At 32.2% G+C, this 14695-nt stretch overlaps 1 protein-coding gene across 4 annotated transcripts; it reads right to left on the bottom strand.

Annotated features, from left to right (window-relative positions):
- Positions 1 to 474: 474 nt before the first annotated feature.
- On the bottom strand, positions 475 to 13996 carry LOC140449612 (uncharacterized). Of its 4 annotated transcripts, XM_072542839.1 has the most exons (4): positions 13634 to 13749; positions 11523 to 11824; positions 10881 to 10984; positions 475 to 2425 (listed from the first exon to the last, which is right to left on the bottom strand). In XM_072542839.1, the coding sequence occupies exon 4, from the start codon at positions 2406 to 2408 to the stop codon at positions 792 to 794; it is 1617 nt and encodes a 538-aa protein (XP_072398940.1). In that variant the 5' UTR covers positions 2409 to 2425; positions 10881 to 10984; positions 11523 to 11824; positions 13634 to 13749; the 3' UTR covers positions 475 to 791. The 4 variants fall into 4 exon arrangements, with proteins under 4 accessions (XP_072398940.1, XP_072398939.1, XP_072398941.1 ...); XM_072542838.1 differs by lacking the exon at positions 11523 to 11824 and having other exon boundaries at positions 13634 to 13754; XM_072542840.1 differs by lacking the exon at positions 10881 to 10984.
- Between the last annotated feature and the right edge of the window lie 699 nt (positions 13997 to 14695).

Raw genomic sequence — 14695 nt, forward strand, 5'->3', positions numbered from 1 at the left:
TGGGGTGATTGCATCAGTTTGCATATTTAATAAATCATCAAATGCATGGAGTAACTAATTTATAACGTTATAAAATTTACAAACAAATAAAGCAGATAATAGACAATTCTATTAATTCATTTAAGTAAAGTGTAGCAACGCGCTGTAATGATACCCCTTTATGAAGGTACCACTGTGAGTCTCTCAACTATAAAAAGAATTGTTGGTAAAGGTCATCAAGTTGATTCTGGAGATAAAGTGTTTTCTCTGCCAAAATCAACCAAGACATCAAAAATTTAAATGAATGCATTTGATTAGAGTGTACTTCGTCACGCTATGATTAATTTTCGCATAACAGAGAAAATAGCACCAGCAGTTAACCACTTACATAAAAAATACTGAATTACTGAACAATGTGGTTATTTACAAAGAACTAAAACGTTAACAAAACAAATTCGTTATTTGGGGTTTCGTTGAAAAAAAAAAAAAACAGAATCTATCGTCGCATTTTAATCAAAAAGCACGATGTACAAACAATTACGAATAAATTATTTACGTAGAATTAAAAGATACCCAGCCGAAAACACGACAATCGTCTTCACGATTCACACGGAAGTTTTGCGCAAATTCCACCTTTAAATGGTTTTTCACCAGTATGCAGTCCCATATGCGATTTTAAATATAGTTTCATTAAAAACTGTTTATTGCAAATTTTACATTGAAATATTTTCACCAGTATGTAATTTCATATGTATTGTTAAACTAACCTTTGTTAACAACTGTTTGGGGCAAATTTGACATTCGAATGGTTATTAATCGGTATGCAGTTTCATGTGCGATGTTAAAACTTCTTTCCTTGAGAATCGTTTGGTGCAAATTTCACATTCAAATGGTTTTTCACCAGGGTGCAGTGTCATATGGATTTGTAAAGCATTATTCGTCAAAAACGGTTTGGTACAAATTTCACATTCAAATGGTTTTTCACCAGTATGCACTCTCATATGCGATTTCAAAATGTGTTCCGTTGAAAACTGTTTGGTGCAAATTTCACATTCAAATGGGTTTTCACCAGTATGCACTCTCCTAATATGCGATTTTACATATCGTTTCATTGCAAACTGTTTATTGCAAATTTCACATTCAAATGGTTTTTCATCAGTGTGCACACTCATATGTAATTTTAAATCTTTCTTCAACGAAAACAGTTTGGTACAAATTTCACATTCAAATAAATTTTCACCAGTATGCAGTCTTATATGCAATTTTAAATAATAATTAAATGAAAACCGTTTATTGCAAATTTCACATTCAAATGGTTTTTCACCAGTATGTACTGTCATATGACTATTTAAAGATTCCTTTCTAGTATATTGTCGGTTGCAAATTTCACAACTAAATCGTTTTTCACCAACATGCACTATCGTTATATGTCTTTTTAAATAATCTTTTATTGAAAATTGTTTGTTGCAAATTCCACATTCATATGGTTTTTCATCAGCATGCAATTTCATATGTCTTGTTAAATAATCCTTTGTTGAAAATTTTTTTTTGCAAAATTCACATTCAAATGGTTTTTCACCAGTATGCGCTCTCATATGAGATTTTAAAAGTCGTTTAGATGAAAACTGTTTGGTGCAAATTTCACATTCAAATGGTTTTTCAAAAGTATGCGATGTTATGTGAGTTTTTAAACTTTGTTCCGATGAAAAATATTTGCTGGAAATGTCACATCTAAATGGTTTTTCGTCAGCATGCAATTTCATATGTACTCTTAAATAACTGTTTGTTGAAAATTGTTTGGTGCAAATTTCACATTTAAATGGTTTTTCACGAGTATGCACTGGCATATGTGCTTTTAAATTACCCTTTTTTGAAAATTGTTTGGTGCAAATTTCACATTCAAATGGTTTTTCACCAGTATGCACTCTCATATGAGTATTTAAAACTTGTTTCGTTGAAAACTGTTTGGTGCAAATTTCACATTTAAATGGTTTTTCACCAGTATGCACTGTCATATGACGATTTAAAGATTGCTTTCTATTAAATTGTTGGTTGCAAATTTCACAACTAAATCGTTTTTCACCAACATGCCGTATCATCATATGTCTTTTTAAATAATCTTTTACTGAAAATTGTTTGTTGCAAATTCCACATTCATATGGTTTTCCATCAGCATGCAATTTCATATGTACTGTTAAATAACTGTTTGTTGAAAATTGTTTGGTGCAAATTTCACATTTAAATGGTTTTTCATCAGTGTGTATCCTCATATGTTGTTCGAAACGATAATTGTCTGACAATGGTTCCTTGCAAATAATACATATAAAACGTCCTCCAGTGTTCACATTGGTAGTGGAAGTTATAGATTGGTTCAAATTAGTGTCACTTCTATCATGATTTGTTAATAGGCTACTGGCATCAGTTTTCATATCTTTACAGGGGGAACCTAAAATTATAACCCTAGGTTAAATAAACTAAATTGCAACTAAATGAAAAATCAATATTATAATTTGTTTATTGTGTTCAATTTGATTCAGTTTGGCAAAACAAGAATAGAAAGTTCTCTTCCAAGCTTTTAAAGCAAATATTAAGGTGCACTTTAAGGTTAATAGTAAATAGAGTGACTCGTAAGCTGTAAGAGCATTATTCTAACATTTATTGGTAAAAAAAAGATTTTGCTATTTTGAACGAGGGGATTTTTAGCGCCGCTTGCCCACAATGGACTGCCTCGGAATGGCGTCCGTTATTTTTTATTTCTTTGTCATAGCAATATCCAAATAGCAAATTCAATTACCTAGGAGCAGAGATCACTAGTGACAGGGATATAAGAACAGAGACCACAAGGCAAGCATCAAAAGCGGCAACTGGTTGCCTCCGAGAAACCATATGGAGAAACAAATATATGACCACGGAAAGCAAAATGAAAGTATACAAGACAACAGTAAGACCAATCCTAACATATGCAGCGGAGACAAGGACCGATACAAGAAAGACAACACAACAAATCAACAATATCGAAATGAAAGTATTAAAGATCAATAGCGGGCATATCATTAAGAGACAGACCCAACAGAAGTATACTTGAACAATGCAAAATTTAAAATATTAACAGGTGGATAAAAACAAGAAAAAAAACTGAACACTTAAAATAAATATTAAGTATTTACTCGACAAAGACAGTAGTTGTTTGCAGTCATCTGTAGCCCTAGACAAGGGACCTTTACATAGAGCTATCTGCGGGGCCAGCTGGATGATTGTGTATAGGGGTGTTACTCTATCCCTCATCTTTTTCCGGGATTGGAACCGACTGCATGGGTTATAGAGCTACTGAGATCACCCCACAACTAACACAGACAGAGTTGCGTTGTAGTTACAGTAAATAATATAACAGGAGTAATGCAAGCGCAGAAGGTCTTCAAAAATCCGTTTCTGAGAGGCACAGGCTTATAATTGCTGTAACTGGCTAATAAGAATGGTTTTGTGAAAGGTTGAAATCATAACCAACAAGTGGAGACTATCACGATGAAATGAATTCTGAAAACTATAAGAAGTGGTTAATTTGTGAACCAATAATGTAATCGTTGTTAACAACGCACTATAACTCATCAAACAGGCGTATAAAGCTCCTAAGTTAAGAATCTAGTAAAAAAGAAGACATGAAAACATTGTTGAGATAGAAATATTTGATTTGATAAAGATTCCGATATCTCATATATTAAAAGATATACCTACCGAATAAATACTAAACCACTAAGTACGATTACGGAGTTCTAACAAGTTATTAAAGACAAAACCGCTTGAAAATATCAAAACTACATTACCTAATGCAATTTCCCGCTTACGACACAAACACAAGCCTACCTAATCGAAAACTAATAACGCAACGAAACAATATGTCTAAAACCTTTACCCAGTTTGGTAGATATAAATTGAACATTTTGAGTTTAAAAGGAATCAGTGCTATATTAGTTTTATCGGTGCCAGATGTATGGATCTACCCTAATGTTTGTCATGAGTAATGTAGTTATAGTAGAACTAAACGTATTCTTTAAAATATGTTGAATGTATCTTCGGAAGAATAAATTAAAAGGAGTTCTACCATCACGCACGTCCGGATGTCTCCACACACTAGTTCTATAAACACAAGAAGTCAACGCCAGGCTGGGTGACGGAAATATGTTCTTTTAGGTCGTAGAAATCGTAATAATAAAAAAAATAGGCATTCGTGTTTGCTATATATTAATTTTATGAGTAAACATATTTACAGACAATCAAATTTAAACTTTTTTATAGAGCCACCGGCAAATAAATATAAACAAAATTAAAGGGGTCAATAAAATATACTTCAGAGAGTTACACTCCATCTAAATATTTTGGCGGTGACGCTGCAGACGTATTCACTCTTCAAAGCTGAATCTCAATATGTGCCTATTCCGAACTGTTATTAATTCAACGGATGGTCTTATGCTACAGAATCTAAGTGCAAGTTTTCATAGCTACTAGTACTAGCACTAGTATGAGTTTGCATATGTACTTTTAAACCAGAATTATACGCAAATTTTTTGGAGCATATTTTGCATATGAAACTTTTTTCACCTGTATGCACTCGCATATGTGATTTTAAATTCTCCTTTATTGAAAATTTTTTGGTGCAAATTTCACAACTAAATGGTTTTTCACCAACATGCACTATCTTTATATGTTTTTTTAAATAATGCCTTATTGAAAATTGTTTGGTGCAGATTTCACATTTAAATGGTTTTTCATCAGTATGCAATTTTATATGTATTGTTAAATAATCTTTTGATGAAAATTTTTTTTTGCAAAATTCACATTCAAATGGTTTTTCACCAGTATGCACTCTTATATGCGATTTTAAAAGTCGTTTCGTTGAAAACTGTTTGGTGCAAAATTCACATTCAAATGGTTTTTCATCGGTATGCACTGTCATATGTTGTTTTAAATAAATCTTTAGTGAAAAGTTTTTGGTACATATTTCACACTCAAATGGTTTTTCCAAAGTATGCGATGTTATGTGACTTTTTAAACGTTGTTTCGATGAAAACTGTTTGCTGCAAATGTCACATCTAAATGGTATTTCGTCAGTGTGTATCCTCATATGTTGTTCTAAACGATAATTGTTTGACAATGGTTTCTTGCAAATGCATATAAAACGTTGTCCTCCAGTATTCACATTGATAGTGGAAGTTATAGATTGGTTAAAATTACTGCCACTTCTATCATGATTTGTTAATAGGCAACTGGCATCAATTTTCATATCTTTACAAGGGGAACCTAAAATTATAATCCTCGGTTAAAATTAAAATTCAATTAAATGAAAAATCAATATTATAATTTGCTTATTATGTTCAATTTGATTCAGTTTGGCAAAACAAGAATCGAAAGTTCTCTTCCAAGCTTTTAAAGCAAATATTAAGGTGTCCTTTAAGACACTTACGCTGTAAGAGCATTATTCTAAGATTTATTGGGAAAAAAGGAATTTTGCTATTTTGAACCAGGGGATTTTTAGCGCAGCTTGCCCACAGTGGACTGCTTGGGAATGGGGTCCGTGATTTTTTAATTCTTTGGCATAGAAATATCCTAGGGCATAGTTAACAGTGTGATTTCTTACTGAAATTACTGTTTTGAGTTCAAATCGAATCTAACACGAAGGCAGTAGCTGTTTGCAGCCGCCCACTCTGGAAAGGATGCTAGGTATATGCTTCTCTACTATGCCGTTTTTAATATTCTTATTATCAACCTTAATCATCGTTGTAGTTTCAACTCACAGAGGGCTACCTGCGGGTCCAGCTGGATTGATTGTGTATAGGTTACTTTAAGCCTCTTCTTTTTTCCGGGCTTGGGACCGACTGCATCGGTTATAGAGCTACTGAGATCATCCCACAACTAACACATACAGAGTTGCGTTATAGTTACAGTAAATAATATAACAGGAGTAATGCAAGCGCAGAAGGCCTTCGAAAATCCGCTTCTGAGAGACACGGGCTTATAATTGCTGGCACCGGCTAATAAGAATGGTTTTGTGAAAGGTTGAAATCATAACCAACAAATGGAGACTATAACGACGAAATGAATTCTGAAAACTATAAGAAGTGGTTAATTTGTGAACCAATAGTGTAATCGTTGTTAACAACGCACCATAACTCACCAAACAGGCGGATAAAGCTCCTAAGTTAAGTATCTAGTAAAAAAGAAGACATGAAAACATTGTTGAGATATAAATATTTGATTTGATAAAGATTCCGATAAATAATAGTACTAAATTATTACGTACGATTACGGGCTTCTAGCAAGTTATTAAAGACAAAACCGGTTGAAAATTTCAAATTTTAATTACCTAATGCAATTTCCCGCTTACGACAGAAACACAAGCCTATCTAATCGAAAACTGATAACGCAGCGAAACCATATGTCTAAAACCTTGACCCAGTTTAACATAGGCATTCGTGTTTACAATATATTAATTTTATAAGTAAACGTATTTACAGGCAATCAAATTGAAACTTTTTTGATAGAATTAGCACGTAAATATATACACAATTAAAGGGGCCAGTGAAATATATTTCAGAGAGTTACATTTTATCTAAATATTTTGGCGGTGACGCTGCAGACGTATTCACTCTTCAAAGTTGAATCTTTATAAGTGTCTATTTGGAACTGTTATTAATTCAACGGACGGTCTTATGCTACAGAATTTAAGGGCAAGTTTTCATAGCTACTCAAAAGTGTGAGTTTGCATATGTGCTTTTAAAACGGAAATATATGAAAACTTTTTGGAGCAATTTTAAAACCTGTTTGGTACAAATTCGACATTTAAATGGTTTTTCACCAGTATGCTCTCTCATATGCGATTTTAAATATAGTTTCATTGAAAACTATTTACTGCACATTTCACATTAAAATGGTTATTCATCAGAATGCACTCTCATATGTGATTTTAAATACTATTTCATTGGAAACTGTTTATTGCAAATTCCACACTTAAACGGTTTTTCACTAGTATGCAGTGTCATATGCGATTTTAAAACTTGTTTCGTTGAAAACTGTTTGATGCAAACTTCACATTTAAATGGTTTTTCACCAGTATGAAGTGTCATATGCAACTTTAAACCATGTTTTGTTGAAAACCGGTTGGTACAAATTTCACATTCAAATAGCTTTTCACCAGTATGCACTCTCATATGAGATTTTAAATACCGTTTCATTGGAAACTCTTTATTGCAAATTCCTCACTCAAATGGTTTTTCACTAGTATGCAGTGTCGTATTCAATTTTAAAACTTGTTTCCTTGAGAGCTGTTTGGTGCAAATTTCACACCCAAAAGGTTTTTCCCCGGTTTGTATTCTCATATGTAGTTCTAAACGATAATTGTTTGATAATGGTTTCTTGCAAATGATATTGACATATAAAACGTTGTCCTGCAGTGTTCATATTGGTAGTCGAATTGTTTATATATTGGTTCAAATCACTGTCACTTCTATCATGATTTGTTAATACGCTGTTGTCATCAGTTTTCATATCATTACAAGAGGGACCTAAAATTATAATCCTCTGTTAAATCAATAAAATGCAACTAAATGAGAAATAATGCATAATTGTAGTAGTCAAATCTAGGCTGGGTTGAAGAAATAGGTTTGTGTAAAACGTACAAATTGTAATAATAAAAAAGTTGACAATCGTGTTTTATACACCGCTGCAAGAAATTAATGCACTAATTATTATTTTTTGATGATTATTGTCAGTTTAAATACGAGTAAACTGTACAGTATTTGAAAGTGTAAGATTTCTTTTAACGACAACAGACAATGGCATTGACAGGTTTTTGCTGTGGAATTTTAAACGGTATCAGTAATTTTTAGGTTTTTTAATGGTGAATCGATTTTAAGTCAGTTCAAGGTTTGATTTTTAGGCGTTTCCGATTGTTTTTGCTTAAAGTGTAGTACCTCCGAATAGTGAAAGATTGAGAGTGTTCCATACATCATCATTGCAATGTGGTTGAGTGATACACGGTAACTGGTGAGAATACCAGAAGAGCTGGTCATGGTCACCGTTAACTTTTGGCAGGGATAATGTGAAATGGGAAGACGCGGATTGGTAACAAGCTCTGTGGACCGATAATTCTATCTTTTGGTTGGGTAGGAGTTATTAGTTCGTGTTTTTAGGAAACCAAATGAACGATATGCCCACTGTAACATAACAAACACCCTTTTATTTGGTAGAGGCTCGCTTATTGCATGGGAAGGAATTTCGTTAATAGCGCGCAGGGATTTGGTATCGAATAATGACAGATACAGACATTCTTCAGGATCATTTAGTGCTTTTTGCCTCTTGTATTGGGCAAATTTTTTTGTTAATACACGAAAATGCTAGACCTAATGCAGCACGAGTAGTTTGAGACTATCTCTTCTAGAGATCTTTTAGACTAAACCAATCGGTTGGCGAGCACGTAACCTTGACCTTAATCCCATAAAACATGTTATCCTTAAGAGGTAATTAATATCTCAACCCAACTGACACAACAATTTGGAGGATATGCGCTGAATTCTAGTTGAATTTTAGAATGGTCAAGAGAAAAACATCGTTCGAAATATTATTTTAAGAACTAAATCGCAGATGTCAGGAAGTGATTACTTAGAAGCAGAGGTGGAAATACACAATCATCATCATCATCAACTAGCCTCTAACGTCCACTGCTGAACATAGGCCTCTCGCATGCTTTTCCACTTAGTCCGATTTTGCTCCATCTGAATCCAATTTATAGTCACTCTTTTTATGTCATCTGTTCATCTCGTTGGGGGTCGACCTCTATTTTTGTTAGCTTGTATTCGGGGTCTTCATTCCAAAATTCTTTTTGTCCACCGGTCATCAACTGATCTTGCTACATGACCTGCCCAGTTCCACTTTAGTGTTGTTATCCCTTCAATAACGTCTGCTACTCCTGATCTTTTGCGTATAGTAGCATTGGGTATTCTATCACGTAGAGAAATCCAAAACATTATTCCCTCCATTGCCCTTTCCGCAACTTGTAGTTTACTCACTGTTGTTCTTGTGAGTGTTAGGGTTTCTGCGCCGTAGGTCATCACTGGCAAAATACACTGATTAAATACTTTTCTTTTTGGACACATTGGAATCTTAGACCTAAAAATATCCTTCATCTTTCCAAATGCAGCCCAAGCAAGGTTTATTCTTCTTTTCAGCTCGATTGTTTGGTTGTCTCGACTTATTCTGATCTCATGGCCCAAGTATTTATAGGAGTCAACTGGCTCAATATTTTTGTCTTCTACTGAGATGTTTTTGTTGTGGACTAAATTTGTCATAAATTGTGTTTTTGAAAAATTTATTTTAAGACCAACTCTTTTTGTGGCAGTATGGAGTTCTTGGACCATTATCTGTGCCTAAAATACACAATATTAGGTTTAAAACAATCACTAGGATTTGTTTCTTTTAGAAAATAACATTTCCAATTTTTCTTTTTTAAAGATTTTTGCTGAATTTTAGCTATGTATTTTGTAAAATCTATTTAGGGTCAGGTGGGGCAAGTGCGTTATAAGCCTGAATATGTATTAGTCTATTAAATAGAAGGAATCTGAAATAAGAATATTTTACCTACAAGTATACTGAGCTACTTGACAAAGAATGGCGCTGATCGACTTACCGGCCGATTGTCGAAAACCTTTTTACCGGGTGATTATTTGTAACCATGATGTGCATAGTTGTACTCAGTGGTTTTTTCGTGACAAATTAAGCTGATGTTTTTGTTGTTTTAAATAAAATAATCGGTAAGTATACACTATTAAATACGTAGACTCTAATGGAATAGTTAGTTTTTTGGTATAACTAGGGAAAAAATTAATAATCGTTTATTTTGATTTGCTTTCTTATTTAAAGGTTATGGGGTAAGAGCTTAGTTGTATAATATATTCGAAAAACTGAAAGAAGCAAGAATTATTCCAAGGAAAAAGGTGGAAGGTACTCTGTATATACGGCAAGTAAATTACACAAAATTCCTCTAAATACTCTACTCGATCACATTAAAGGAAGAAGAGGTAAGAAGTCAGCGTCATATGGCCGTGCCACAGCACTTTCTACAGAGGACGAATAGAAGTAATGCATTTGGTGGGCAAATACGTTAAAGCAAATCAATTAAATATTCCGTTTCAAAATGGAATTCCTGGAAAAGACTGGCTTTTTTTCCTTTTGTAGCATTTGAAATTTATTGGAATCCCCTCGTATATGTGTTAATTGAAATCCCCTTATATATGCATTATAATAACGAAGAATTTTTTCAATGTTTCTTAGTTCGTATCCTTCAATTTAAAAACCAAATAATTTTTAGGTCGCCGCCGTCGATAACAAATCATTTTATTGTTTGTTTATGTCACAGGCGCAAATTTCTTCGATATTTCTTTGTTCAAACCGCCCGATATTGCGTTTTCAAATTAAGAATTTACGTCTTAATTTCCGTTGTGTCTTGTTTATGTGTGTTTTGTTTATTCCAACTTATGCGATCAATTTTTTAAGATAATTTCGTCACTTTCGTTGGAGCCGCGGTGAAGAGTGGAGGTCTTCAGCGTTATCCTCAGTTTAAATAAAATGAGTTTTAAAAAATTTTAGAAACGGTTTTGTTACTAAAGATATAAAGATTCCGCTCTTGCCCTAAAGTTGTAACGGTTATTTTGCCTACCACATAGGGTATTGCTATAGGGGGTTAAAAATTGGGGACAGAAATTACTGGGATGGAGATAGGGTACGCAAAACAAACTGAAACGTTTGCGAACGGCTGCTCTTGGTTTTTTTGGAGAGCTGGGTCGTGAGAAAGTAAATGAAACAAGGGGACTGGAATAGAGTAACTACAAAAATGAATCAAAAGGGGTACTTACATGGATCTCCTGGACAACACAACACAAGAAGGTTCTTTAGCTATTTAAAATGGACGCCGCTTACAAAAATCTTCCTGCTGGATGAAAAGATAGACTTTTCTTTCCTAAAAAATACAAAAAGGGGTTACAAACTTTTTAAAGGAAATAATACTCTTTTTTATGGAGAAAAATTACATATTTATTGTTATCTCACCACAAACAGTTACAAATATAAATAGTAATACAAAATAACAACAATAAAACTTACAATGTTGCTATCGGTTTACAACTCTAGAAGTTGGAGATATTAGAAGAACTTACAATAATTGTTAATGGGCGACATTTTTAGCGGAAATAAATTATTACAAATGAAAAATATCTTTTTAAAAATAATCTCTTTAAATAGCAAGTGGGTTAACCTTTTTAAAAACAAAACAAAACAAATTCAAAGTTTATGGTTAGGTATGTACCAAATGTCAAGAAAATAATGCTGTCATATGTCAATACTAAATTTTAGAACTTTATAAGGATAATTAATATCACAGTTAGTCACTCCCTAATATTTATAATTTTACTTATTACAATTTCTTAACTTGTCATGACAGCAATTATTGATGGAAAATGTCTATTTTTATTTTTAAAAAATTTAACAAAGAAAAGTACCTGATTTTCACTAAACGTTATATCTCCTTTAAAAGTTTTGGGGTTGGAACTGGACTCAAAATTCACTTCAACACAAACAAATGCGTCCCATAAACTGCAAAAATAGTCTGGAATGACCTGCGACAAACAAAATGAGGATGGAAGCTGGGCACTGGATTATCTCGACGCAATCTTCTAAACTTGGCATTTTAAAAACTCGATCTTTTGCTTGGAAACATGAGGGTATCTTTTAAACCTGTTTGGAACGCCGTCTTACAAATCCCTCAGATGAGACACAGCACGAAAACAAAACAGTGATTACTCTGACAAAAATTGACTCATTACTGATTACTGATTAATTATTATTTTTAACCTAATCAAACAAGATATAAGTTACAAATAAAAAAATGGTCAATAATTATATCATGAAGTGCAATTTATCAGTTCTTATAATTTACCAGGTCAAGGACAGAACCTGTTGAAAAATTGTGGAATTTGGTGGATTGGGTAGTTTGTTTAATGTGAACTTTATCTATATTAAATATGAACTTAATTAGCGGGATCTATAAAAATATTCAAGCTTTTTGGTGGAGACGCTGCAGACCTATTCACTCTTAATAAATAAATTGCTTTTTAGCACATACACCATAGAATTCTCTTTTACAATTTAAAATTTTTTTGGAGTTTCTCTCCCAGTGATTGACTTTAAATTAATTGTATTTATATTTTATAAGAAGAGAGTTGTTCCTTCTCATTTTAATTTACTTCAGTTGTTTGTTGATTTTACTTTATTATTTTAGATTGATATCGGTAGTTCTTAAAGTTTGGGTAAATTAGCTTCCAGAAATCTATTAAAAGATGAAAATGTTTATCAGTTTTACATATTTCTGGGGAAAATTTTTAACATTTACAGTTAGTCGAATCAAGCAGTTCATTGTTCTCGTGCCCGATATGTATTTATGTATTTCTGAGAAGGACAATAAGTGCTTTCCCAAGATAAAATTTTATAGTTTTTGGAAACGACCTACCCTCCACTAGGGGCTTCTGTTAGACGCTTTGTAATGTATTTTTAGGAGTATCATTCGAAACTCAGTTCTGTACACACGTTTAGCTTAGTCAATAAAAGTTTTATCAAAATTGTGGTCTTATACTTATTATTTTAATTTGATAAAATAGTATTTTATAGCAAATATATCTCACTGTAAACTAATCTTGAGCCGAACAAGAGTTTTAATATTATTTGTAGATTTGTACACAATTAAATTAAAAATTTGAATGACAATATTTTTTCTAAAAAGATTCACTTTATTAAAAGTTAAAATCAAAAAAAATTTAAGGCTAAGCATTCTATGCACACAGCCACTCAGCATCTCTATATGACAATATCCTAAACTTGCATTTGTTGCTCCACTCTATCATATTTTAGAAGCAGTAATAACGCTCACATAAACACTACCTATTGGTAAGTAATGGAAATAAAATCTAGTTCCTGAATTGTTCCACAACAGTCTTGATTAAAAAATGACATTGAAGTGTGCTTCTCTATGCCTCTATATTCATTGCATTGCCTTTCATATGGTGACAGATTAAACAGAAAATTCTTTATTTATAACTTGTCTAGCTTCCATTAGAATCTTTAAAATAATTTTAAATTTGTAACAAATGTGGCAAGTAATTGAGAATGATCATTCTAAACCATGTTTGAATTATATGATACAACTCAGCTACATAAAATAATATATTCCATACCCTATAATTTTGACTTGTAAATAAATTTACTCAACAGTTATATTTTTTATCACAATTTTCTAATTTGTTATATTTCAAAGGTAAGAGTGTAAGTAAAATAATTTTATTTTCCAGAGAGTGTACTTTATATACTTCATAATATAACCAGAGGTTGGACTTATATTCATAGTTCAACATATGAGGAACAAAAATTATGGCACTTTTACTCTTAAGAAGGTATCGAGAAGACAATGAAAGATCAGATGGTAAAAAATTTTCACATCAACAAAAACATTTATCTTGATCCTTCTCCAAAATGCCCAGTATTAGAGGATGAAAAGGAATATTTTTATTAGTCAGGAATATCATAGGAGCTTAAATGTACATAACTACTCTTTACTCACCATCATCTTGTTCTATTTCAGCTTTTATAGGACATTTCTTAACATCTAAATAATCAAATGTATCATTTGCACTTTCCCATTTAGGTTCCTCTTTAATGTCAATTGTAAAGGTATCCTGTAGAACTTCATCCCCTTCATTATCTAATTCTCTTTTGATAGTTGTCTCTCCAACTTCTTGTTTTATTTCAGTTTGATTAAACATGAGTGATGAGTGGCAAAAGTATAAACAAAGAATATAGACGATATGGGCCCTATGGCCCTATGGGAATATGGGATATATAGATAGAAGCGTCTATATTCTTTGGTTGGTATATAAAGTACATAGACATAGAAAGTGCCGGTGAAGTTAAGTTAGCTACAAATACAAATCATAGATAAAGAATATATATGATACAAATGAAGGAAAGTTTTATATTTGGCGCAGTGTTGCCATGTTGTTTTAATAAATAACGAAAGAGCATGCGATATAATACTTATTAATATTATGCATTAATTTTAAACTAAAATTTCGTTTACCGAACACACAAATTCATACAATTTAAATGTAGTGACGATTTGAACAAGTTCTAGTAACTAACTAATACATCAACAAAACGGTATTCAGATATCACTTCATCCCAAAATTATAAGAAAATAATCATAAAATTGAAATCTGCTGAACATCTGTTGCAATCTGGCAACTAGTGTTTTGAAAATTTTGACACTATTGCCAAATTTATCCTCTAAGTTACCAATGGCCAATTATATATATATATATATATATATATATATATATATATATATATATATATATATATATATATATATATATATATATATATATATATTGTAATAACTAACTGCAACTAAAACAATTTTATTTCAAATCCTTTATAAAAGGTATATGTATAATAAAATACCCAAACGGGCTATATTACAATTACATTACAGAACGTTTTCGGAATGTAAATTCCACCATCATTCCGAAAACGTTCTGTAATGTAATTGTGATATAGCCCGTTTGGGTATTCTATTATATACCTTTTATAAAGGATTTGAAATAAAAAATTTTGTGATACATGG

Source organism: Diabrotica undecimpunctata, chromosome 9 (genome assembly GCF_040954645.1).
Source record: "Diabrotica undecimpunctata isolate CICGRU chromosome 9, icDiaUnde3, whole genome shotgun sequence".
Lineage (NCBI taxonomy): Eukaryota > Metazoa > Arthropoda > Insecta > Coleoptera > Chrysomelidae > Diabrotica > Diabrotica undecimpunctata.